Genomic DNA, 26,021 nt, shown 5'->3' with positions numbered 1-26,021 from the left:
GGAAGGGCTTTTCCTAGCTGCTCTACTCAGCAGGCTATGTGTCTAACGCCCACCAGGAAGTGAAGTTCACGCTGTCTGGCTTGAACATGCAGAGGCAGCACAACACAGTTGCTCAGTTGCTTGGCTTCAAACTCCAACTCTGCCACTTGCCAACTGTGTGGCCTGGGGCAAGTAACATACCCTACTTGTGCTTTAGTTTCCTCATCTGGAACACAGAGATAATAATAGGAGCTGTCTAGAAGGTCTTCCCTTCTCTCTAGCCTGGGAGGTCCTGGAGGCACCTCATTATCTTTGCATCTCCATGGCCTGGCAGGATGAGAGAAGTCTCCTGGGTGCTCCCAGCAGCTCCCTCACAGCATTCCACCAACTCCTCCTGGCGGTGACACTCACTTGATCTTGGCGTGGGCCCGGGTGCTGGTGACCAGCCGGAGAGACAGCTCATTCTCATAGCGAGGGATGTCGTCACAGTACACGGCCTCACCAGAGGCCTGCATGTTCGCTGCCAGATGGGGCAGGGGCCGGCCCACCATGTCCTCCTCAGACTGGCCCTTGGGCACCTCCTGGAATGACAGGGTCATCAATCAGGCTGAGCTGTTGAGGACACTGCCTCTCTACAGGCCCAGGGGACACTGGAGAGCTTCAGGCTACATGGCAAAGCACACCGAGGGGTAAGAATAAAGAATGCAGGGGGCGTGGGGCAAAGGGAACAGGAAGGTGGATAAGTGATGGCAAGAGTAGTCGTAGTGTTGTTTTATAAAAGAACAACAAGAAAAAGAAGAACTTACATTTCCACTATTTGGGGACTGGGTAAATAAATTATGCAGCCCCATATAACACAATAGTATGCAACCATTGAAACATACTTTTGAAGGACTTTAACTAGAAGGATTGTTCATGCAAGCATGAAAACAGGACATAAAACATTTGTGTTTGTATTTGACAATAATTCAAATTCTGCAGGAAAAGATAATATATGCTATAAATATAGTATATACATGTCCATATATGCATAAGAAATAATGAAAAGAATTAAACAAAAATATAATAATAATTTGCTCTTGGAGGTGGAATTTTTGGTGATTTTTATTTTCTTCTTTATACTTTTCCATATTATCTAAAATGTTTTAAATTATTGATTTTATAATAAAGTTGTTTTTGTTTTACAAAGTAATCATAACAATGGCTAATGTTTATTGAATGTTTCACCGTATCCCAGGGACCATCTAAGAAATTTACTTTTATTAACATGTTTAATCCTCAAAACCAGCTTATGAAACAGGTATGTGATTATCCACATTTGCAGGTGGGTATAATTAACCTGCTTAAGAGGCACACAAGAGGATAAATAAGTTGTTCAAGGTTGCACAATTATGAACTGGCAGAGTGTGGATACAAATTCAGGCAGCAGGCCCCAGAGTTCATGCTTGGGCCAATCACACTCCAGCGTGCAGGGGGCAGTAAACTGTGGCCTGGGGGCTGACACAGGCCCACTGCCTGTTTTTGTAAATAAAGCTTTATTGGAAGACAACACACTCATTCATTCATGTTTTGCCTGTGGCTGCTTTTGTGCTACAATGACAGAGTTGCGAAGTTGCAATAGAAACCATCTGGCCCACAAAATCGAAAATGTTTTCCGGAAAAGTTTGCTGAGCCTTTACCTAGCACCTCTCAAAAAGCTGGAGTAGATAGATGGTTTGTCTGTTTTAGCATGCTCAAAAAGACTTCTGGCTTTGCACATTATCCCTTATGTTAAAAAAAAAATCTGTAAAGAAGAGGTACAGCTAAGAGTCTAATCCCAAAGAGAGAAATTTAGGCAAACAAGGGAGAAATAGTGACTAGTGACATTAACATCTATACGATTCCCATTTTCTTCACTGGATATTTACGCACAAGCGTAAGGAGCTTTATGCACCTACATACAATTCAAGTTAGTCGTTAGCCGATGGTCAGCCACTAGCCAACTGATGTGGCCTGCAAAGTCCCCTGATATTAGCCATACGCTGACTGTACTCACTTGGAAGAGATGGACATTGGCTGGGGGGTCTTTCTGAAAGAGTAAAGTTGCACTGGCGAAAGTGGGGTCCAGTTTACCACACTTCTGTGGAGACAAGACAACAGAGGTGACCAGGATTATATTTCAATCGTTGATCCCTTCCTTGGTTGTCCCCAAATAACCAAAGTGGCAACTGATCCCCTTGTCTCTTCATTTCATGTCCCTTTGAGTGCTGGCTGGATCTCTCAGCATCCAAACATGGGCTCTGAGAGCCCAGCATTTAAGAGCAGCCTCAGCTTCACTGCTAGCCCCCTAGTGTACCCTGTAGACTGAATGGTCTGTACTTCCTCCAACACCCCAAACTCTTTCCCTCCTTCTTGTATTTATGCCTGCTGCTGTCTCTGTTGGGAATATCCTTCTCCTCCAGCCTTCCTAGAACAGTCTTCCTTGCCCTCCTCAATTCCATGGGAAGCATTTAATGATATGGAAAATGTTCACGATATAATCCCAATGGAAGCAAAGGGGAATTTAAAGTTCTATATGCAGTGTGGTCCCAAGTCTATTTAGAAAATAATATATCCACATCAAAAGATAGGAAGATGATAGGTGTTGATAGATGGATGGAAGGACAGCTAGAAACAGAGAGAGAGAGATGGAGCAGACAAACAGTATAACAGATAGATGGACAGATAAATGCAGGAAAAAAGATCAGAGGAAATAACCAAAATACTTAGCAGTGGTTTTCTCTGGGATTTGAGAGTAAGGTAATTTTAGTTTTCTTTATCCAATCCTGTATTTTTATAGTTGTTTTTTTTGTTTGTTTTTTGTTTTGTTTTGTTTTTTAAGAGGGATTTATCTCTGCTATCCCTGCATCAGTGACATCCTCTCCACTTTGGGCCCCCTCCACACTCCATCTCCACAGTTGTCTCCCAAGTGTGGCCTTTATTGTCCACGTTCTCCCCCACACTGAGCTGCCCCCTAGCACCTCGTGCAACCTGGCATAGGACAGATGCAAAAGAAATTCTTGGTGAACAAATCTCAGGAGCTGGGCCCCATCTTAGCCTGCATCCTCTCTTGAGGGCACATATCCTGTGCATTCCACGGCCTCCTGGCTATTGCAGCCCCACCTGACATTCCCATTCCACCCTACGTACTTACCACACTCTGCATTCCCTTTCTTTTTTTCTCTTTCTTTTTTTTTTCTTTTTTCTTTTCTTTTCTTTTCTTTTTTTTTTTTTTAGACGGAGTTTCTCTCTCATAGTCCAGGCTGGAGTGCAATGGCACAATCTTGGCTCATTGCAACTTCTGCCTCCCAAGTTCAAGCAATTCTCCTGCCTCAGCTTCCTGAGTAGCTGAGATTACAGGGCAAGAACCTGTGTCCCCAAAGCCCAGCCCAGCACTCTGCCTCTAAGCCAGCTGGTCACTCCCATTTCCATGATTCTTGTGCTGTGACCCTGGTCCCTGCTATTCTGCCCTCAGATGTCTGGAGGACAGGAGTAAGTTTACTACCCAGACCAACTTCTTATATCCCCAAACATGCTACAGAGAGCCAGTGCCTGGCCAGGCCCCACTCACGTTCTCTGGGTTCTCTTGGCCCAGCTTCCGAAGGACTGTCAGGTAGAACTTGAAGAAGAAGCTGAGGGTGAGGGTGCGCCGGAAGTCCACCATGCCACCAGGGGCGTCGGGAGGCAGATGCAGCTCCTCCGCCAGGGCTGCACACACGTCCTGCAGCAGCTCCTCCGTCCAGAGCCTGCCAGAGTGCAGGGCATGGGACAGCACTACTGCCCAACCCTCCACATCCCTTTGTGTACAGCTGTGTGCCCAGAGCCTCAGAGCTGTACAAAGCTTGGTTCAAAATTCGGCTTGGATACTTAGAGTTGGGTGACTTTAGGCAACTTAAATTAACCTCATTGAGCCTCTGTTTCCTCATCTTTAAAAACAGATGCAATTTTAAAAGACCTTCAAAGTAATAACAGTTAAAATCTATCAAATCCTCACAATGTGCCAGGCAACATCTTAATTGTTTTATGTGAATTCTCACTTTTAATTTAAATTTTAAAATGTAGTAGGGAAAATTCGTATACCCATTTACCAATGAGAAAACTGAGGCACAGGGAGGCTAAGTAACTTGACTTACGTTACCTATTTGGTAAATGACAAAGCCAGGAATTTTGGAACCAAGGAACCAAACTCCAAGTTAAGCTTTATCGATCTTATGTGGGTGCTGTGAGGATTTCCTAGGATAATGCTACTAAAGTGCTTGGTACAATTTCTGTTACATAATAACCATAGTAATAGTAATAGTAGTAGCAGTAGTACTAATCACAGCCATAATGGTAGCAATAGTAGTAATTACAGAGCAGTAGTAGTAGCATCAGCATCAATACTACTAGTAATAATACTATCAACAGCAATAATAGTTGCAGTAATTGTCGCAATATAGATAGTAGTAGTAGAAGTAGTAAAAGTCATAGAAGAAGTTGTAATAGAATCAACAGCAACAGTAGTAATAATAGTAGTAACAGAAGCAAAGCCAGAAAGTAGCAGTCATAGTACCAGCAGCATCAATAACAGCAGTAATACTACTGTTAGTAGTAATAGTAGTAGCAGCAATACTAGTAGCCATAGTCATAGTCATAGTAGCAGTAACAGTAGTAGTAGTAGTAATTTCAGTAGCAATAATAGTAGCAGCAGTAATGGTATTAGTAAAATACTAGTATAACACTAATAATAGTAGTACTAACAGAACAAGTAGCAGAAGAGGCAGCAGTAGTAGTAATAGTAATAACAGCAATAATACTAATCATAATAGTGACAGTAGGAATTGCAGCAGTGATTGTAGCTGTAGTGATAGTAGTAGCAACAGTAGTCATAGTGATAGCAATAATGAGTAACAGCAGTAATTCTAGTAGTAGAAGCAGCTGGAGTAGCAGCAATGATAATATTAATTATAGTTGCAGTAACAGTAACAATAGTATTAATAATAGTAGTAGCAGCAATGGTAATAGCATAGCAATGGCAATACTAGCAGTAATACTACTAGTAGTATTAGTAATAGTAGTAGTAGTAGTAGCAACTGTGGTTATAGTAGAAGTGGTAGCAATAGTAGCAGCAGTAGCAGTAGTTATGGTAGTAGTAGCAGCAATAGTAATACTACTGGTAGTCATAGTAGCAGCAGCAGTAATAATGATACTATTAGTAGCAGCAACAGTAGCAGCAGTTTTATTCTGCTGTTAGCTCTTACTTGGAAAGCTGCCTCTGAGTGGTCTTGAGGGCCGAGATGGTTCTGTTGGCCATTCCGCCATAGCAAAGGGCCAGCTCCTCTACCTCTGTGGTTCCTGGTTTGAATAAAACTCTCATGCCACTGGTTACCTTGGCAATGTCATCTTCTCTCCGGGAGGCCTGCTTGAATGCTGAGAAATACTCCCCCTAAAAGAGAATAGGAAGGTGCCTGTTTTCCACCTTGCTTTGCAGGGGCTGCAAATGGAAGACCCAAACCACAGGGCTATGAGGTGGGGTGAGGGGATAACACCATCACACATCAGTGTGTGAACTGGCCCCAGGAATCAAAGATCAAACGTAACTGATTACCACCTGTTTAGGAGAGGTTCCAAACAGCACTCCCAGAAGCTGGAAAAAAACCAGGATTTCTCCCTGCTAGTCAGAAAAGCTGAGGGTCAGGGACAAAGTAGAACTGGGTGGTCTCCATTGAACAACAGATGCAGGGAAGGAAGGGTGCTTTCACAAAGGCTCCTCAGAGACCCCTCATCCCCCTTACCTTCCCCACCCTGGTGCCCACTATCGGTGCCCCCCCAGCCTCTCTGGGGACTGAGACTGTTTGGCCCTTGGCATCCTCTGCTTGTGGCCTTCACAGTGCCCTCTCCAATCTGCCCCTCCCACCAGTCTGTTGGCATCATTCAGAAATCTTGGTGAAAGAACCCCGGGCACAGTGGCTCACGTCTGTAATCCCAGACGCCTAGGCAGGAGGAGTGCTTGAAGCCAAGTGTTCAACCAGCCTAGGCAACATAGTGAGGCCCTATTTCTACAAAAACAGAAAAAAATTGCCAGGTGTGGTGGCGCACTCCTGCGGTCTCAGCTACTTGGGAGGGTGAAGTGGGAGTATCACTTGAGCCTGGGAGGTTGAGGCCGCAGTGAGCCATGATCATGCCACTGCACTCCAGCCTGGGCCAGCAGGCAGGGTGAGATTCTGTCTCAAAAAAAAAAAAAAAAAGAAAAAGAAAAAAGAAAAGAAAAAGAAAGACAGAAAGACAGAAAGAAGTCTTGCTAAAAGAAAATATCACTATCACACTATGCAACAATCACTGCCCTTGCACTTTAAACACATTTTCCTTCCTGGGTTTGAGCTAGGATCTGTCTTTAAGGATAGGAGGAGAGCATTGGTTATTTTCCAGGTAAGAGCCACCTGACTTCAAGCTCTTTCTGTGTCAGGTTCCTTTTGAGGTCTGTACTCACTCTGGCACCGCAAATTCTGTTGAACAATAAAATTAGCATGTTTAGGGAGAGGAGATCTATTGGAAAAAGCACAATGAGGCCCACAGTTGAGGCCCCCAAATAGCCACAGGCTTTTCTCTGAAGAAGCCATGGAGCTCCCCCCCGCCCCCGATGACAAAGCTAGCTCAGCTTGGATGTCAAGCACGGCTCTGGGGCACTGAGCCCAGAGTTTGACCTTTGTTCTGGAACAGAGGTCCCAGGTGCTCACTCCCAGGACTGTGCCTGTCCATGGGGACATTCTTTCTGGGTACAGTGAACTGTCAGTGGCAGGTTGACAATATCCTTTCTTGAGAGTTTCCTAATTCTGGGTATTAAAATCTCCTTTCTTTTATGGAAGGATGTATTTTGTTAATGACCATACCTGGCAAATAAAAACTGAATAGAGCTACACCTGTTTTCTCCCCCTTTCATCGCTCACAATTAAAAAAAAAATTACTGAACTGTGAAATTCAAAACGCTGGGAATCACTGCTCAAAATGGTCTATACAGACAAGCTAGAAAACCATTAAGGAACCACCTCAGGGATATAATTGCTCTAATTTAATTAGCATTCTCATTAAGGAGGTCAAAATTACCAAGGGCAAAACATGCCTTAGAACACTCACTAAAGCGCCGGCTGTGGGAAACTTCACTCTCCCTGACAGCGGCTCCCCAAGCCTCTCCCAGATGCCTTTTCTGACAGGCCCTTTTGGAATGTGTTCTGAGCTGGTAGCTGCTAGGAGAGGAAAGACCCACACCAGGTCAAGACATCACAGGCCCCAGGGAACAAAAAGTAAGGCAGCCAGTGGTGCCCAGACCTGCCCCAACAGGCCAGAAGAGCCACTCATGAAGCAGGAATCCATCCGCACCAATCCACAGTGAGGTCAGCGAAGCAACACCTCATCAAGCCTAAGGTCAGCATATGGTCTGAGCCACAGGCAGCTGCTTCATGCAGCACATGAACCCCACATTCTTCACCACGGAAAAGCAAATTTCCTCTGACGTGGGCAGGAAGCCTTGACAGCTAGATGTGTTCTTGGAATTCTGTTGTTAGCTGCTGGTCATCTCCACTGGCTTCTAGGCATCACCAGAAACCTTACGAATTATTTATTTTCAGTCCTCACAATAACCCGTATAGTAAGTGACATGGTGCCCATTTTACAGATGAGGGAATTGGGGCTCAGAAAGGTGAAATGACTCACTCAGGACTAAGTTTCTAGCTATCTGGTTCCACAGTCCATGCCATGTGGACTCCTATCCTGCAACTTCTCATTGTCCAGAAAGGAATATGGTTGGTTCAATAGAGGCAAAGTTCAGAGAGAAAAATCATCACTGTAAAGATTGAGAGAGGCTCACGTTGGTCCCTGAGGCAGATTCTGATCTCTTTGTCTAGAGCCTGGCAGTAGGACTCATTTGAGCAGAGCCTGGAACCACCGCCAACATCTCACCTCCCTGCTGTAGGGGATCTCTATGGAGAGCAGTATCTCCTCCGGGCTCAGCAGGGTCTTTCTGTAGCCAGGGAAGAATGTGTGGTCCATTGGAACAGTTCTCCTGGTGCCTGTACAGAAGCAAGATGAAGAGGAGCCAACGTGAGGGACAGGCTGGGAACCCCATGGGGAGCAAAGGGCAACCATCAGTGGGATTCTTCATGCTGGTCTCCAATGCCCACAGTCAGAGGGAATGACTGGCACAACTGGGGCCAAATCCTCCATTTGAAATCCTTAAGCATCCTTAAGCAATAGTGTGCTGGTGAATCTTTAACGACCAGTTCCGTGTGGGGGGAAAAGCCCTGGTTTATAGCATTTGCCAATCTGTGTGGTGTAAATACTTCCAATAGCCAATTTCAGGCCACCAAAGTTGCATCACTGAATGTGAAACTGGGAAGAAGGCGGGAAAGAGCACAGCAACCCGGACTGCTCTCCTCTGTAGGGGTTGCTTACAAGGCTGACCCTTGGGAACTTGTACTTCAGAAGGATTCCCAGTGCTCCATGATAGCACAGCTCACTGTGCCTAAATTATCTGTACAAACAATAGTTTATGCTGAACCCCTGCTGTCCTTCTGGGAGTCTAGACTTTGGGCACATGCTAGTAGAGGCTGCCTATATGACAAGCTCCCGAGAAAACCCCAGGCGCTGAGCCTCTAACAAGCTTCCCTGGTAGGCAAGGCATCAATTGTGTTGTCACAACTTATTGCTGGAGGAATTTAGCATGCACTGTGTGACTCCGCTGGGAGAAGTCTCTGGAAAATTGGGCCTGGTTCCTCCAGACTTTGCTCCCATGTATCTTTTCCCTTTGCTGATTTTGCATCCTCCTGCTATAATAAGTCATAGCCCGGAATATGACGGCATGCTGAATCCTCTCAGCGAATATCAGAGCTGGGGTGGTTTCGGGGACCCTCTGACAAGGCAGAGATGCACAGGAGCACATAATTGTACAGCATGTCCACCGTACAGACAGACAGAGGCAAATAACTCCAAGAGCACTGATAACAGCAAAATGAAGTAATTAGGAAGTGATGAATTTTGAGTATTTATTCCTTTTGTTTTGAATATAATTTATTTCATTGTAATTTTACGCAACTTTATTTTTATTTTTATTTTTGGAGACAGGGTCTCACTCTGTCACCCAGGCTGGAGTGCCGTGGTGAGATCTTGGCTCACTGCAACCTCCACTGCCCAGGTTCAAGTGATTTTCCTGAGAGCCTCTCAAGTAGCTGGTTCTAAAGGCGCACACCACCACACCTGGCTAATTTTAGTGTTTTTAGTAGACATGGGGTTTCACCATGTTGGCCAGGCTGGTCTTGAACTCCTGACCCCAAGTAATCCTCTCACCTCAGCCTCTCAAAGTGCTGGGATTGCAGGCATAAGCCACCGCACCTGGCCTGATTTTTATTAATAACTGTTTCACAGATGGCTCACAGAATTCCTGAAGATCCAACAGCAGGCTGTGGTGAGCCAGTGCATCCCAGCCCCAGTACCCCAGTAGGTAAGGCATCCAGATAGCAGTACCTGCGGTGAATTCTCTACAAAGAAAAGGTCCAGCTTTCCTGTCCCCCAAACCGGGTACATTTTCCTTGCTTCCCTGGATCCAGACCTTAGGGAAAGCTGGGTCACTGAACTTTGAACTCTGTTTCTCCAGAAAATGACCTATCTGGTGAGACTTTTCTCCCCCAAGTCCTTCTTCCTGGACCTCTGCTTCAGGCAGCTCACCTCTGGACACAAGTGTCAGCTTGGCCCCACTGGCCATGAACACAGGGTTGAGGTCGGAGATGGGGCTGGCAGTGATGATGTTCCCTCCAATGGACTAAAACAAGCAGAGAGCATGCAGTGAGAGCTCACCCCAGGAAACCCCTGCTCACGCAGCAGGCTTCTGAACCCAGGGCAGCCAGGTGACCCCTGCTGCAGGCAGACCCCTGAGGACCTGTGTCTACTGTAGTCACAATAACAGCACAGTGAGAACTTAGGCATTCTGAAAAACGCACAAAATTTGAAATCAGAACACTTGAGATTGGATCCCAACTCTAAAATTTTAGCAGGGAAGCCCCTTTAAGTGTGTTTGTTTGTTTGATTGATGATTTCACCCAACCTTTTCCCGAAAGGATTGAGGTTATTTATCACAGAGGCCATATAGAGGTAATAAAATAGAAGATAAAGATCAAGGAAAGAGAGGAGGAAGACTTAAGGTTGAACAATTTGCCCTATTTGGATCTGAACTTCCTGGTAACTTGGCAAAAAAAATGTAAGAAGAATCAGATACAGGGTTCCCATTATTAGAAAACAGGAAGAAAATCAGTTGCACAATGACAACGAAATTCTCCCTGGAAGTAGATTTTAGCAGAACTAGGGAACTTGGTAGCGTTTCTGCGTTTATATCTCCTAATCTATCATCAGAAGTGACAGGTACTTGGGGTGGGGGCTGGGAGGAACAGGTGTAGGCTGTTTTGTTTTAATTTTAAAAAAATTTAAAAATGGCAGGGATAGCTTTTCTTCCAACACAATAAGCTGTTGTGAAGAGCTTCCATTGGCATAGGGTGTTTGAATGCCACCATTTGCAAACTGGGAATGTGGGGACTCGTCTGAAGGCTGACTGAATAATCAACAGGTGGATTCCTCCCTCTGTCGGAGGGCTCTGTCTCTGGTTCTCCCCATAGCTCGGAAAGGAAATTTCCTTCCCAATTCTGGCTTCTCCCTGGCATATCTCTTATTCACCTACTGTTTGGATCAGCCAAGCTCAGGAAAGGGGAGGGAGGCAGGAAGCCTCATCTCTGCAACCACAGCATGAAGCCCATGAGTCGTGGAGTGCGTTTCCCAGGGTGCCCCACAGACCACCTTTATCAGAAGCACCTGAAGAGCTGGGCTATCTCCCAGACTCACGTATCAGAATCTCTGAGGGTGGGGCCCAGGAATCTGCACTTTAACAAGCACTGCTCCTCCCAGGCAACTCTAAGCACTAAAGTTTGAGGCCCACTGCACTGATGCAAGTGAGAGTCTGGCCGCCCTGCTTTCAGATGAAAGCTCCGTTCTACGGGCCTCGCTTGCTCCTGACAGCGACTCACCGCCACAGACTTGACCTGCTTCCCAGCAAACCAGCGCAGCTGCTCCAGGACCCCTCTGAACACCTCCGTCTTTTGGGCAGGAAGCTTAGCAACGGCATCAACCAGGGTCTTTTCCACAATGCTCAGGGGGCAAGCAGCTCCGAAGGAGATACCTGGGAACACACATTCGGAATCCCAGCAATTCTTCCCACAGTTCAGAAGAGGCTTTCATGCACAGCTCCTCTGAAGCTTTCCAGCAACCCGAGCAAGGCTGAATCAGGACTCACAGCTTTACATGGATGAGGAAATTAGGGCCCAGAGCGGTTGAGTGACTTAACCAATGCTACACAGCTAATAAAAGAGCCAGTACTCAAACTTAGGCCTCTTGATCCTACAACCGATGCTCTTTCCTCTAAACCAGTAGTTCTCAACGCATTAAAATCAGAATCTCTGAAGGTGAAGTCCTAGCAAGCTTTTCAAAAGCACTCAAGCACAACCCCCACCTCCCCACCCCCGGATGAGTGATTCTAATGTGTAGCCAGAATTGAGAAAATGATGGACGATCCCGCAGCCTCTTGCCCATTGGCACCCTACCATGGATGTTTGGTGGAGAAAAGGCAGAGAATGGGGTCTCTCCCGCTTTTCCCCGTACAAGACGAGCCCCAGGAGAAGCAGGGGGCAGCCAGAGCCAATGGGGAGGCCACCCTGACACCTGTCACCCATCATGTAACCTATCCCCAGCCTCATAGCCCCTCCATGAGCTTGGAGTGAACCTCTCCCTTACCCTCGGGTCCATGTTCTACTGAATTCAGCTCAGGGATCCAGGCTGGGCAGACGATCATAGGAAACAGCATATTCTTGAACTTCATCTCAATGCCTAGAGAGAAACGAGAAGCTGAAGTTGTAGGCCCATTGTTGTATCACCAGGGCAGGACTTAGCAGCTTTTCCTACCATTACACACAGGATATATGACATATTCACAATCATAATATGCTCCCTGGTGACTGTAGGTGTCTGGGAATAGGAAACTCAGTAAACCAGGGGTGGGATTAGATGTAGTCTTTGGACTGTCCGCCCAAAACTAGGTCTTTCTTTCCCTCTCAAAAAACCTATCTGAATTCAAATGAAATGAGTTTCAATTCACTCGTGTGTGTGTGTGTGTGTGTGTGTGTGTGTGTGTGTGTGTGGACAACATTAGGAAACACAGGAAATTAAGGTATGTCAGGAACCCTTCCAAGCACTTTCCCTATTTTAACTTATTTAATCCTTACAACAACCCTACGAGGTACCATGATTTTTCTGTTTATAGATGAAGAAGCTGAGGCACAGAAAGGTTAAGTTTCTTGCCCAAATCACACAGCTAAGAATAGCCAAATTTCAGTACTGGAATGGTTATTCATGTTGGGGTATAATCATAATAAAAACATGAAAGTTTAACATTAAAACAAAAAAGGAAAATGAGAGGGAAAACTTCAAATCTGTCCTCCAGGTCCCAGCAACTTTTCTGAGGTCACACATCCAGCAAGGGGCTGAGCCAGGCCTGTGGGACTCCACAGCCAGGGGCCTTTGCAGGAACTGGAGTGTACAGGGCTTTCTGGTGGGCTCTAGATAGTCAGTGGGGCAGAGGGGTAGGGTGCAGAGGCAAGTAAGGTCAGGGGGAGGTAAGGATGGGCAAGAAGACCTAGAAACACCCCTAGGCCCCCTGGCAGCCTCCCCGGCCCTTACCCCCGGCCCTTACCAATCTCCGTGTTCCCCACCACCAGCTTGGCATCGGGGTGCTGAGCCTTGAGGTCCAGCAACTCCTTGAGGGTTGAGGCCTGTATCCACGTCACACGCTCCCCTTCAAATCGCAGCTGCTTCCGAGGAGTGTCTTTCAGCCTCTGGGAAATGCAGTTTTCTTACTACACTGTATCCCTCTTCCTACCATCATTCCTCTTATAAATTGCTTTAAGTCCACAATGGGATGTTTTACTGACATTCAGAATGAAAATATCCATCAGGAAGAAGCAAGGGGAAGTAATATGTTCAAAGGCAGGAACTCCACTGGGACTTTTAAATATATGCTTAGTCTCTACAAGACCTCCATGAAGGAGGCAGTATGAGCCTGTTTCACTGGTGAAAGAAGATCCTGAGGTCTCCAACAGACCTGGCTGAAAGCCCAGATTCCCTGCAGTTCCCCTTACTGTCTCCAGGGGGCACCACGGACAAGGCATGAAAAGGGAAGGAAGGAAAGGAAGGAAGGAAGGAAGGAAGGAAGGAAGGAAGGAAGGAAGGAAGGAAGGAAGGAAGGAAGGAAGGAAGGAAGGAAGGAAGGAAGGAAGGAAGGAAGGAAGGAAAGGTTTGTTATAGGGAGGGAAGGAAGGAAGGAAGGAAGGAGGAAGGAAGGAAGGGTTTGTTATAACGCGATGCCTAGGAAGGCTGGCTTTAGTGCTTGCAGGGTGACACTGGGCTGAGAACAAAGCCCTCAAATAAAACTGCCGGTATTTTCAAAGTTTCACAGTCCAGAGAAAGATCTGCTGGTGGCCTACTACAAAGCCATTCTCTCTGGCAGTTTGCATGAGCTCAACACCCTGAGAAGCATGCACTTCAAAAACTCTGAGTGGCTTGATTCTTTTGTTGCCATAAATATTAGAGTGACGGTGATAAAGTGGGTGTGAGGGGGTTTTCTTAAGACAGAACTGTGAGCTGCAGATCATGTCCTTTGAAGAGAGCTCTCTTTTTTGTTGTTTTGTTTTGTTTTGTTTCTTCTTAAATAAATGGATTGCTTATAGAGGGAATAGGTTTATTGGGGTGCTTATGTATTAGATATAGGCAGGAGATCAACAAATGGTTATAGTGCACCTGCTATGCTACACAGTGTGCCCAGAGAGCCAGTCCCTATCCTCATGGGGCTTGTCATTTAGCAAAGAACACAGACATCAAATTAGTAACTGTAAGTGTGACACACATGAACAGAAGTGCAGGGACTGTGGGCACACATAGCAGAGACTCAACCTAGGGGGTGTCAGAAAGTGGAAGGGAAATTTAAGCTGAAACCTAAAGGACAAGAAAGACACAAAATTCCCAGTGGGTATGAAAATAAAGCAGGTCTCCAGGGACTCACAGTACAGACTCGGCTGGGCCTGTCCCTGAGGCATCACCTACCAGCAACTCTGGGGGAAAAATGGGCTCCTGGGTGGGATCCAGGGGCGTGAACTCCTCTGGCTTGAATAAAGATGGTGAGAGACTGACCTACGGAGAAAGAGAACAGGTAGATGGGGCAGTATCCCCTCCTTTCAAACACCCAAGAGGGCCAATTCAGCCTTTCCTTCCAGCCAGCTCATTCCCAGCCCCCTGCAGGGTGCAAGAGGAGCAGGTAATCCCTGGGAGGCAGGAATGAGAGGGTCTCAGTTAGAGGACCTGGGGCTAATGTGCACCATCACCATCCCCATCTACGAGGGGACACTACGTAGTAGTCTACGTAGGCTTATCTACGGTGAGTCTGCCATCGCTGACTCACCGTAGGTTCCTTTTCCAGCCCCCACGCCCAGGGACATGGAGCTTGTGCACCGACTCCTCTAAGTCTCAGATTACCCCCAGGCTTCCAGGGGGAGAAGAACTCACTTACCAAGTGGTCTTTCTTCTGGCTCATGCAGCAGTTTGGATTGTTCCCATCTCCTCCGCAGCATCCACCATCCTAGAGAGATGATGAACATCTGCACAAGGGTATTTACAAAGAGTATTCACAGAAGCTAAGGAACCTAGATTATTAATATCCAGAACACTCCAGCTCTGATGCCTGTCCCAGCATGAACAGCAGGGGCATCCTACCTGCCTGTCGTGCGGAGTGGAGGCCTCAGCTACATTCCCTCTTGCTTGGCTAACGTAGATTAAACAAATAGGAGCAACAAGGTCACTGAATTTCAGGAAATTTTATCCATAACAACTAGGTCCTACTTTATCAAAACCTATCCCTTATGCCCATTTCTCTTCTTCAGTGCTGCTTCCTCAGGAAGTGTCTATGAGGGATATTCCCGTTGGCTCTCTCAAGACTCAAGAGGCTCAACTTCCAGACCAGTGAGGTTCCATGGGGCGTGGCTGGTGTCTCCCAGGCTGGACTCTCTGCGGGACCCTGCCAAGGATGTCCAAGATGGGTGCTGGGCCCAGCACTGTGTCCAGCCAGTGTGCCCAATGGCCTCCCTACTGCTTATTAGGCACTTCTTCCCAGAAAGGTAAACACTCTTCATTGCTCGCTGTGGGTCTGTTCTGGAGGAAGTATGCAGGTCAGACCACCCAGCATCTCTGGGGAAAGACTTGTTCAGGATCTCTTGGGATACCAGTGGCAGAGCACACAGAGAGTCTAGAATCACTACCTCCCAGCACTGAGGCATTGCAGGGTGGTGGAGGGGCGTGCTCAGCTGACCGATCTGCAGCTCAGGGCTTCAGAAGACAGAGTCCTGGAGTTGTGCTGAGATGAAAAAGTAGGGAAAACTCATAGGCTCTGCCCCAGGCACTGGGGTAGTCAATTCCTGAAAAAGCAGGCCGGGAGCAGTCCTTCTGCATGTCAGCCACAGGAGACACCATACCGTGGTGGCGTTTCCCAGAGGCTGTTTCACAACTCAATGGCTTCCCCAAGAAAGCGCTCACGGGACGCTGGAGGTGTGACCTTGGAGGAGTTGTAAGCAGACAGGCGGTGGCATCAGGAGAGAAACGCCCCACTCACCCCACCACCTGCACATGCTGCTCCGTGTACAGACTCTTCCTGCATTCACAGCTCCGGCACTGGACGCCAGACCTGCTCTGTCCATTCTGAGCCTCCCCCCAGTCAGCCACCTTGTACTTCCCCTCTTTATTTAGACAGAAAGAAAGGAAGAAAGAGAGGTTTCTTAGTGCCTCTTCTCACGTTTCTTCTTGGAGGAGTGAGGCATGGAAATGCCCCGCCCTGCCTGAAGTGAAAGTCCTGAACCCCACTCACCTGGCCCTCCTGAGGAAGGCCGTATTTCACAAGAAGCGCCTTTTCCAGACAAAGTGCCAGCGCATTATTACTTAGATCTATTTTCTTGATAATTCATTGGTGTGTTAATGACATAAATTACTGTGATGTGCAGTGATGCGTCACTGCCCTCCAGGTCTATTGAGGTTGGATAAGACTACATTTTCTCAGAAAAAACTGACTGGAACATATAGAGAATTTCCAAATATCCCCTATCCCAACATATATGCACAACCTGCCTCACTTCAGCATCCTCAAAAATGGTACATTTGTTACAATTGATGGACCCACATTGACCCATCATTATCACCCAAAGCCCATAATTTATATGAAGGTTCACTCTTGGCGTTGTACATTCCATTGGTTTTGACAAATGCGTGATTACATGTGTCCACCCTTATGATATCTTATAGAATAGAGTTATACTGCCCTAAAAAACCTCTGTGCCCTGACTATTCATCCATCTCTTTCCCCTAATCTCTGGCAACCACTAGTCTTTTTACTGCCTCCATAGTTTTGTCTTTTCTAGAATTTCATAGAATTGATATCATACGATGTGTAGCTTTTTAAGATTGACTTCTTTCACTTAGTAGTAGCAGTTAAGGTTTGTCTATGTCTTGTCGTAGCTCGATAGCTCCTTTCATTTTGGTACTGAATTAACATTCCATTGTTTGGACGTTCTACAGTTTATTCACCTACTGAAGGACATCTTGGTTGCATCTAAGTTTTGGCAATTATGAGTAAGGTTGTTGTAAGCGTTCCTGTGCAGGTTTTCATGTGGCAATAAGTTTTAAATTCATTTACGTCAATTCCAAGGTGTGTGATCACTGAGGTGCATGGTAAAACATGTTTAGTTTTGTAAGAAACTGCCAAATTGTCTTCCACAGTGGTTGTGCGATTTGCATGCTCACCAGCAATGAATGAGAGTTCATGTTGCCCCACATCCTCACCAGAATCTGATGTTGTCGGTGTTTTGGATTTGACCATTCTAATAGACGTGTGGTGGTATTTCACTGCTGTTTCAATTTGCAATTCCCTAATGACATGTAATGTTGAACTTACATGCTTACTGGCCATCCATATATCTTCTTTGGTGAGTTAGCTGTGCAGGTCTTTTACCCATTTTTTAATTTAGTTGTTCATTTTCTTATTGCTGAGTTTTATCAGTTCTTTGTATATTTGGATAAGTACTTTACAAGATGTGTCTTTTGCAAATATTTTTCTCCCAGTGTATGGCTTGACTCCTCACTCTTCTGTTATTAAATTCTAATGAAGTCCCAGCTTATAATTATTTCTTTTATGGATCATGCCTTTGGTGTTGCATCTAAAAAGTCGTCATCATTCCAAGGTCATCTAGGGTTTCTCCTATGTTATCTTCTAGGAGTTTTATTGTTTTACATTTAGTTTTATGATTCATTTTGAGAAGGGTATAATGTCTGTGTCTAGATTCATTTTTTTTTTTTTTTTGTATGTGAATGTCCAGTTGTTGCAGCTCCATTTGTTAAAAAGATCATCTTTGCTCCATCGTATTGCCTTTTCTTATTTGTGAAAGATCAATTGACTCTATTTATGTTGGTCTATTTCTGGGCTTTCTATTCTGTTCCATTGATCTCTTTGTCGGTTCTTTTGTCCATTCTTTTTGTAGTATGGACTGTGTCCATACTACACTGTCTTGATTACTGCAGTTTTCTAGTAAATCTTGAAATTGGATAGTGTCAGTCCTCTGACTTTGCTCTCTATTTTCCTTCAATATTGAGTTGGCTACTCTGGATCTTTTTCTTCTCCATATAAACCTTAGGATCAATTTGTTGATAGCCAAAAAATAATTTACTGGGATTTTGTTTGGGATTGCATTGAGTCTAAGTTGGGAACAACAGACATCTTGACTTGTTCAGTCTCCTTATTCATGAAAAAGAAATCTCTCTCCATTTATTTAGTTCTTTGATTTTGTTCATCAGAGTTTTGTAGTTTCTCTCACATAAATCTTGTACATACTTTTTAGATTCATACCTAAGTATTTCATTTGTTGGGGAGTACTAATGTAAAACATAAATGATAATGTGTTTTGAATTTCAAGTTCCACTTATTCATTGCTGTTATATAGGAAAGTGATTAACTTTTGTATTACCTCTGATTCTATCTTCTGGAAGAGATGGTAGAGAATTGACATAATTTCTTTTTTAAATGTTTGATAGGATTTGCCAGTGAATCTATCTGGGCCTAGTGCTTTCTGTGTTAAAGGTTATTAATTAAGATTCAATTTCTTCAATAGTTATAGGCCTATTCAGATTATCTACTTGTATGAGTTTTGGTAGCTTATGTCTTTCAAGGAATTGTTTTATTTCATCTAGGTTATCAAGTGTATGAGCATAGAGTTGTTCTTAATATTCCTTCATTATCCATTTAATGTACATGAGATCTATAGTAATATCTTTTTATTTTGATATTAGTAATTTGTATCTTCTCTTTTTTTTCTTAGTTAACTTAGTCAGAGACTTATTAATTTTATTGGTCTTTTTAAGGAACCAAATTTCAGTTATGTTGATTTTCTCTATTGATTGTCTGTTTTCAATGAAATTGATTTTTGCTCCAAATTTTATTTTTCTTCAGCTTACTTTAAATTCAATTAGTCTTTTTTTTTTCTAGTTTTCTAAAGTGGGAGGCCAAATTACTGATTTTATTTGTATTTTATTTTTATTACTTTATTTATTTATATATTTGAGATGGAATCTCGCTCTGTCACCCAGGCTAGAATGCAATGGCGCAGTCTTGGCTCACTGCAACCTCTGCTTCCCGGGTTCAAATGATTCTCCTGCCTCAGCCTCCTGAGTAGCTAGGATTACAGGTGCGTGCCACCATGCCTGGCTAATTTTTGTGTTTTTAGTAGAAACAGGGTTTCACCATGTTGGTCAGGCTGGTCTTGAACTCCTGACCTCGTGGTCTGCCCACCTCAGCCTCCCAAAGTGCTGGGATTACAGGAGTGAGCCACCGTGCCTGGTGGATTACTGATTTTTAATCTTCCTTTCTAATATATGCATTCAATATTATAAATTTCCTACTCAGCATTGTTTTCACTGCATCTTACAAATTTTGATAAGCTATATTTTCAATTTCATTTAATTCAAAATATTTTAAAATTTCTCTTGAGATTATCTTTTTGAACCTCTGTTCTTTTGAATTGTGTTGTTTAATCTTCAAGCATTTGGGGGTTTTCCAGCTATCTTTCTGTTATTGATGTCTAGTTTAATTTCATTTTGGTTTGAAAGCAGACATTGTATGATCTCTATTCATGCAAATTAAATTTATAAATGTGTGTTTCATAGCACAGAATGTGGTCCATCTAGGTGAATATTCCACGTGAGCTTGAGAAAAATGTCTTCTCTGCTGTTTTTGGCTAAAGTAGTCTATAAATGTCATTATATCCAAATAATTGATGGTGCCGTTGAGTCCACCTATGTCCTTACTGATTTTTCACCTGGTGCTGTCCATTTCTGATACAAGGGTGTTGAAGTCTTCACATATAATAATGGATTCATCTATTTGTCTGTGCAGTTCCATCACATTTGCCTCATGTATTTTGAAGCTCTGTTGTTAGGTGCATACACATTAAGGACTGTTATGTCTTCTTGAAGTATTGATTCCTTTATTATTTTTAGGGCCCCTCTTTTTCTCTGGTAACTATTCTTGATCTGAAGTTTGCTGTGTACAAAATTAATATGCTACTTCCACTTTCTTTTGATTAGTATATCATGGTCTACCTTTCTTCATCTACTTAGTTTTAATCTATGTGTGTATTTTTATTTAAAGTAGGTTTCTTATAGTTGGGTCTTGTTATTTTCATCTACTCTAACAATGTCTGTCTTTTAAATGGTATATTTAGATCACTGACATTAAAGGTAATCATTGATACAGTTGGATTAGTATCTACCATATTTGTTATTGTTTTCTATTTGTCATCCTTGTTCTTTGCTTCTAGTTTTGTCTTTCACACATTTTCTGACTTTTGTGGTTTTAACTGAGCATTGTAAATAATTTCATCTCCTTTCCTTTCATAAAATATCAATTATACTTCCTTTTTTCTTTTTTTTTCTGGTGGTTGCCCTAGAGTTTGCAGTATACATTTTTAACTAATCCAAGTCCACTTTTAAATAACACTATGCCACTTTACAGGTAGTGATAGTATCTTATAATAACAAAGTATTTCTAATTTTTCCCTCTTGTTTGTTTTATCATTGTTGTCATTCATTTTACTTATACACAAGCACATATATATATACATCTGCACACATAAACAAATGCATTGTTGCTATGATTATCTTGAACAAATTGCTATCTGTTAGACCAATTAAGATCAAGAAAAATAAAAATTTTTATTTTACCTTTACTTATTCATTCTCTGATGCTCTTCCTTTATGTAGATCTGAGTTTCTGGCCTACATCATTTTCCTTCTTTTTAAAGAACTTCTTTTAATATTTCTTACAAGACAGGTCTACTGGCAACAAATTCTCTCAAGTTTTGTTTGAGAAAATATTTCTCACTCGCTTTTGAAGGATACTTTTGGAGGTTACAGAATTTTAGGTGCTTTGGTTTTTTCTTTCAACACTTTAGGTATTTTACTCCATGCTTCTTGCTTGCATGGTTTCTGGGAAAAGTCAGATATAATTTTATCTTTGCTCCTCTGTAGGTGAAGGGTGTTTTCCTCTGGCTTCTTTCAAGTCATTTTTCTTTACCTTTGATTTTTTGAAGTTTGAATATCACATGCCTTGGTGTAGTTTTTGTTTGGTTTTGGTTTTTTTGGTATTTATCCTGGTTTGTGTTCTCTGAATATCCTGACTGTGGTTTAAAGTCTGACGTTAATTTTGGGAAATTCTCAGTCATTATTGTTTCAAATGTTGCTGCTTTTCCTTTCTCTTTTTCTTCTTCTTCTGATATTCTCATTACCCATATGTTACACCTTTTGTAGTTATCACACAGTTCTTATTTGTTTCTGTTTTGTTTTCATTCACTCCCTTTTCTCTGTTTTTTGGTTTTGAAAGTTTGCATTGTTACATCCTCAAGATCAGAGATTCTTGTCTCAGCCATGTCCAGTCTACTAATGAGCCCACCGAAAGTGGTCTTCAATTTGGTATAAGTATTTTCAATCTCTAGCATTTCTTTTTAATTCTTAGAATGTCTATTCTCTGCCTATATTATTGATCTGTTCTAGTACGTTATCTATTTTCTTCCATTAAAGCTCTTAGCATACTAGCCATAGCTTTATAAAATTCCTCTTTTGTTAATTCCAACATTCCTGCCCTATTTGACTCTGGTTCTGCTACTTGTTCAGTCTCTTCAAATTGTGTTTGCCTTTGACTATGCCTTATAATTTTTGGTTGAAAGGTGGACATGATGTACTGGCTAAAAGGATCTGATGTAAATAGGCCTTTAGTTAATTTATTGGTAAGATATGAGGGCGAAGTATCGTATAGTCCTAGGATTAGTCTCAGTTTTTTGGTGAGCTTGTGCCCCTCGCCTGTGAACTTCACAAGTGCTTCTCAGGGTTTTTTTTCTCCATTTGGTGGGAGAGGATGGCTGGAGGGGGCTGGGCTTGTGTATTTCCCTTCCCACGGGTGAAAGACTAGCGGGCGGGGGGTTGCATATTTCCCCTCCCCAAGGTAGGTTAGGCTCTAATATAACCTCAGAAGTTTAGGCTGTGGTAAAATAATTTCTCCTGAGGGCAGGCCTTTTTAAGAAGAACAGAATACTCTGGTATATTCCAAAATGGTTCATTTTTCCCACTCCCTACCAGAAACACAAGGAGATTTTTCTCCAGCATTTACTGTGAGGACCTGGTGGACTGCCTGGAGGTAAAACTCACAAAGATGTAGAGCACCCCCTCCATGACTACATCCCCCTGTAGTTTATATCCAGGTATAAACTCCAGCAGTTCATCAGTTAGTACTTACATCTTCCTATCCTGGCAAAGATTCCTGCAGAGGTTTTTGCTCCTGGGTTTCTGCTCTGATGTGCCATGTCTGCCTGTCTGTCTCTCCAATTTTTTAGACAATGAGTTGTCCTGTGACCTCATTCCTCTGATAGATCTAAAAACAATTGTTGATTCTTCAGTTTGTTCAGCTTTTTTCTTCTTGTTTAGATGAAATAAAGACTCCTAAGCTGCTTACATGCCAGACCGGAAACTGGAAGTCTTGCTTGTACCTGTTTAATGGTTCCTCCATTTCTTTCCTTGTCGCCAAATAGGTGTGGTCACTTCTTGCTGTGAGCAGTGTGCCCACCTCTACCTGACCCTCCACACACTTTCTAGTGCGTGCTGTGGATAGGAAAACTAGATAACCAAGTTTGTTAGAGCTGTGTGTAAAATAAAAGTAAAAAGGCTCTGAAGAAACATCTTGGGGACCTCCGATGAGGAACATGCATTAGCTTCTGAGCACCTTTTGTGTGTCAGGCATTTTGGCTGCTCAGAGCTCTCAGTCTTGCTCTGCTCTATGCTGTAGGTAGCTGAATTGAGGGAGGTAAGTGCTGCATGGTGAATTCAGGAGCCATTTCAACTTCCAGGAGGGAAGGCAATTGATATACTCAAAAATCCTTCTCTTTTGAAAAATTAAAAGGACTGGTTACATTTTATCACTTTGAGCAGGTTCTAATGAAGTAAATAGAGGCAAGATTAACAATCCCTGATTCTCAGGAAACACTGAGTAACTTGGGAAGATTATATAGCGGCTAATGGAAGAAATGTACCAGCATTATAATTTATAGTTCCCATTTATTGAATAACCGAAATGTGCCAGGCATTGTTCTAAAAGCTTTTCAAGAAGTACCTAGTTTTTATAAACACAGTAAGGTAGATATTCTAATGAAATCACCTAATGAAATCACCATTTTATTAGGTTGATGCAAAAAAATTACAGTTTTTTCCATACTTTTAATGGCAAAACCACAGTTACTTTTGCACCAACCTGATAGAAACAAGGAGACTTGCCCAAGGTCGGACATCAATTAAGTGCATCAAATTGAACCCAGGTCTGCAGAATCTGAATTTGTGCTTTTAGGCATTTTCATTTAATTCCACACTTGCTAATTCTTCATCAGCAGCAGCATTAATCAGAGTGTGGTGTTTTCCATCCTTATAAGGTCCTGTCTCCATGTCTACCCACCCCTTCTTGGATTATATGCACACAGCACTCTTTCATGACGTGCCAACCCTAAAGGTGAGTGGAAAGCATAGGAGTCTGTAACTCCCCTGGACCCAGGATCACATCGAAATGAGATGGTTTGATTTGGAGTCAGGATTAACTTGGCCCAATTGAGAAGTCAGGTACAACCTGGGGGAAGATTAAGCCAAGAAAGGAGATGCCAGCTCTCTTGCCTTCCTTGCCAGATGGCAGGTGTGTGTATGTGTTTATATAATCAGTGCCCACACACCCAGCTGTGACTTCTCACTCAGAGTTATATGAACACTGCAGGGGTTCACAAACTGTCTGGAGATCTAATTACCAGTTTCATAAGCCCAACAGAGTGCCAGCCACAGAAAGCAGCCAGGAGAGCAAAGGAGGAGGGGTGCAAGTGCTGAGCAAGGCCGGGTTGTTATTAAATGCTACATTCAGCACCTGTGCCATGGGCTGAGCCTGCCAGTCTCCAAGGGAAAGCTGCCAAACCCAAAGGCACTAGAGGAAGCTAACTCTTAGGTGGTGAGCCTCTTCCAAAGCCGGTCTCCAGACCATCACTGGCAGAAATTCCCATGCTATTCGTAAGAACCCTTCCCTGAATAAAAATAGCAGACTCTACTCCCCATGCCAGATGTCCCCAGAGGGAATACTCACTAACTAGTCATCTTATCATCCTTGTTTGTAGACCAGAGGCCCTTGGTTTCCCTCCCAACAGTGATTTCTGAGCGTTGCTGTTTTAGGAGCAGAGACACTGATGTTCTGGGGTCCCCACTTACCCTGGCAAAGGTCCGGAAGCCCTGGAGGATGGGTCTGTAGCCTGTGCAGCGGCACAGATTTCCTGTGGGTCAAGAAGAAAACTGCAATGTTAGTGCAGGTCCTTGGGATGGGTGAGGAGTTTGTGACTTTGCTTGCAGCTAAGTTGGGTGCTCTCTTTACCAGGCTGCATGTTCTGTTACCTCTGTCTAGAAGACCTCTTGGCCTTCTCCTATCCTGACTTCAGAACATCTGTCATGACTTCAATAAGTCTTTCCTAGAATGGAAGCCTTCCTAGAATGCCCAGACTGAGTCAGGTGCCTCTCCTAAGTGCTCCCACAGTGGCTGATCATAGCTTCATCAGTTAGCCTATCAGACTACATTATAAAGTCTCTTCTTCAGAGTATGAACTTTTTGAGAGTAGAGGCTGTACCTTTTATCCCTGTGGCATAGGATGTGACTCAAAATAACTGAATAGATGATGGATAGAAATGGTGAATAGATGGGGAGGCTTCTCTATTTAATTCAGAGAAACAGACACATAGGTGGTCTTTGCCCTGCAGAATCCTGTTCTGGTGAAATCTGAGAGGAAGGGAAATCATATCACTAGCCCCTGTGGAGTTTTCCTGCACCAGCCACGCACTGCCAACCCCACTCCAATACTGGTGGAAGGCAGACAGACACCTCAGGAAGATGAACCCAAAGGCAGGAGACCCCAGGAGGTCTCCACACCAACCAGGAGTTCTTCCAACTAAGAGAGGGTTGGCTTTCTAGCAGATCTTAGTCACCGCATTGTCGGGGGGTGGGGGGCCTGAGCCCTTCCTCCAAAGGGTAGTCCCTCATGTTCCTTGCCCTGGCACTTGCCCTCACCTCTTCAGGGCCTCGTTTGCCATTCCACCTCCTAGGCTGTGCCTGAAGGCCCGTACCTTGGAAAGCATTCTCAATCTCCTCGATGGTGGGCTCAGGCTGATTCCGGAGCAGTGTGTACATACTCATGACGATGCCGGGGGTGCAGAACCCGCACTGGGAGCCGTGGCTTTTGGCAATTCTCTCCTAAAAGGAACAGATGACATAGACACCTGGGATAGCAGAACCCTCCCTGGCTCCCCAAAGGACTCGACTGGAGCCAGCCCATGTTGAGAGACAGTGGGGGGTAGCAGTCACTGCTCAAAGTCAAGCCCCAGTGCCACCATTTACTAACTGTGACCTTGGCCAGGTTCCAAGCCCTCTGAGTCACAGGTTCTTCATCTGTATGATGAGGACCATCCTTGTAGTTGCCTCTAGAGCTGTGATGAGGATTAACTGAGATAATTCATGTAAAACCCTTAACACTGTACCTGCATATAGCAGGCAGTCAGCCAATGTTAGCTATGACTAGGAAGGTCTTTTTCAAGAACAGTGACTATCATAACCAGAAGGCAGCTTCTGAATGGATTGGGTGTGGCATATGAGAGAAACAGTCAAAAGTGATCTAGATTTTTGTCTTAAGCAATTCGGTGGATGGCTTTGCCATTGATTTAGATGGGAGAAGACTGGGGAAGGAAACCATTAGGAAAAAAGTAGGGTTTTCTTAAGTTTGAGATTAGACATCCGTATTGAGATGTCAAGTAGGCAACTGGAAATGTAAGTCTAACTTCTGAGGAGAGGTCAAAGCTGAAGTTGTAAATGTAAGTGCCGATGGCATGTGGACAACATCAAACTCATGTAGGGAGAGTGTAGGGATGAGGAAGGGGAGGAGCCTAGGTCAGGGCTCAGGGCACTGCAGCAATTAGAGACTGAGCAGAAGAGGAGCTAGTGTGGAGACAGAAGGAAAAGCCAGAACCACAGTGTCACAGAAACCAAGAGAAAACAAATAAATGGACAAGAAGTGGAATCTGGCTCTGTAGCCTATATGTAACCAAAATAAGTGCATTAGGAATAAGAACCTGTACCATTGGACAGGGAGGATTTTAGGTTGATTATACAGATATGACCTGATGTGGTTTGGCTGTGTCCCCACCCAAATCTCATCTTGAATTGTAAATCCCATAATTCCCATGTGCTGTGAGAGGGACCCTGTGGGAGATAACTGAATCATGGGGTGAGTCCCCCATCCTGTTCTCATGGTAGTGAA

General features: G+C 44.0%; 1 protein-coding gene across 1 annotated transcript in view; it reads right to left on the bottom strand.

The window, feature by feature from the left end:
- XDH (xanthine dehydrogenase) overlaps window positions 1-26,021 on the bottom strand; it is a 75,093-nt gene that overhangs the window by 34,495 nt on the left and 14,577 nt on the right. Inside the window, exons 5-17 of the mRNA XM_011972543.1 lie at window positions 24,835-24,961; window positions 23,932-23,993; window positions 14,627-14,695; window positions 14,164-14,250; window positions 12,758-12,899; window positions 11,803-11,895; window positions 11,040-11,191; window positions 9,694-9,787; window positions 7,933-8,042; window positions 5,238-5,422; window positions 3,569-3,743; window positions 2,015-2,098; window positions 391-560 (exon numbers count right to left, since the gene is read on the bottom strand). Coding sequence (XP_011827933.1) covers window positions 391-560; window positions 2,015-2,098; window positions 3,569-3,743; window positions 5,238-5,422; window positions 7,933-8,042; window positions 9,694-9,787; window positions 11,040-11,191; window positions 11,803-11,895; window positions 12,758-12,899; window positions 14,164-14,250; window positions 14,627-14,695; window positions 23,932-23,993; window positions 24,835-24,961 — 1,550 coding nt within the window. The remainder of the gene's footprint in view (window positions 1-390; window positions 561-2,014; window positions 2,099-3,568; window positions 3,744-5,237; window positions 5,423-7,932; window positions 8,043-9,693; window positions 9,788-11,039; window positions 11,192-11,802; window positions 11,896-12,757; window positions 12,900-14,163; window positions 14,251-14,626; window positions 14,696-23,931; window positions 23,994-24,834; window positions 24,962-26,021) is intronic.

Source organism: Mandrillus leucophaeus, unplaced genomic scaffold (assembly GCF_000951045.1).
Source record: "Mandrillus leucophaeus isolate KB7577 unplaced genomic scaffold, Mleu.le_1.0 Scaffold13, whole genome shotgun sequence".
NCBI classification, from domain to species: Eukaryota; Metazoa; Chordata; class Mammalia; order Primates; family Cercopithecidae; genus Mandrillus; species Mandrillus leucophaeus.
The sequence above is the reverse complement of the archived record's forward strand: the minus strand, read 5'-3'. Positions and strand labels throughout refer to the sequence as shown.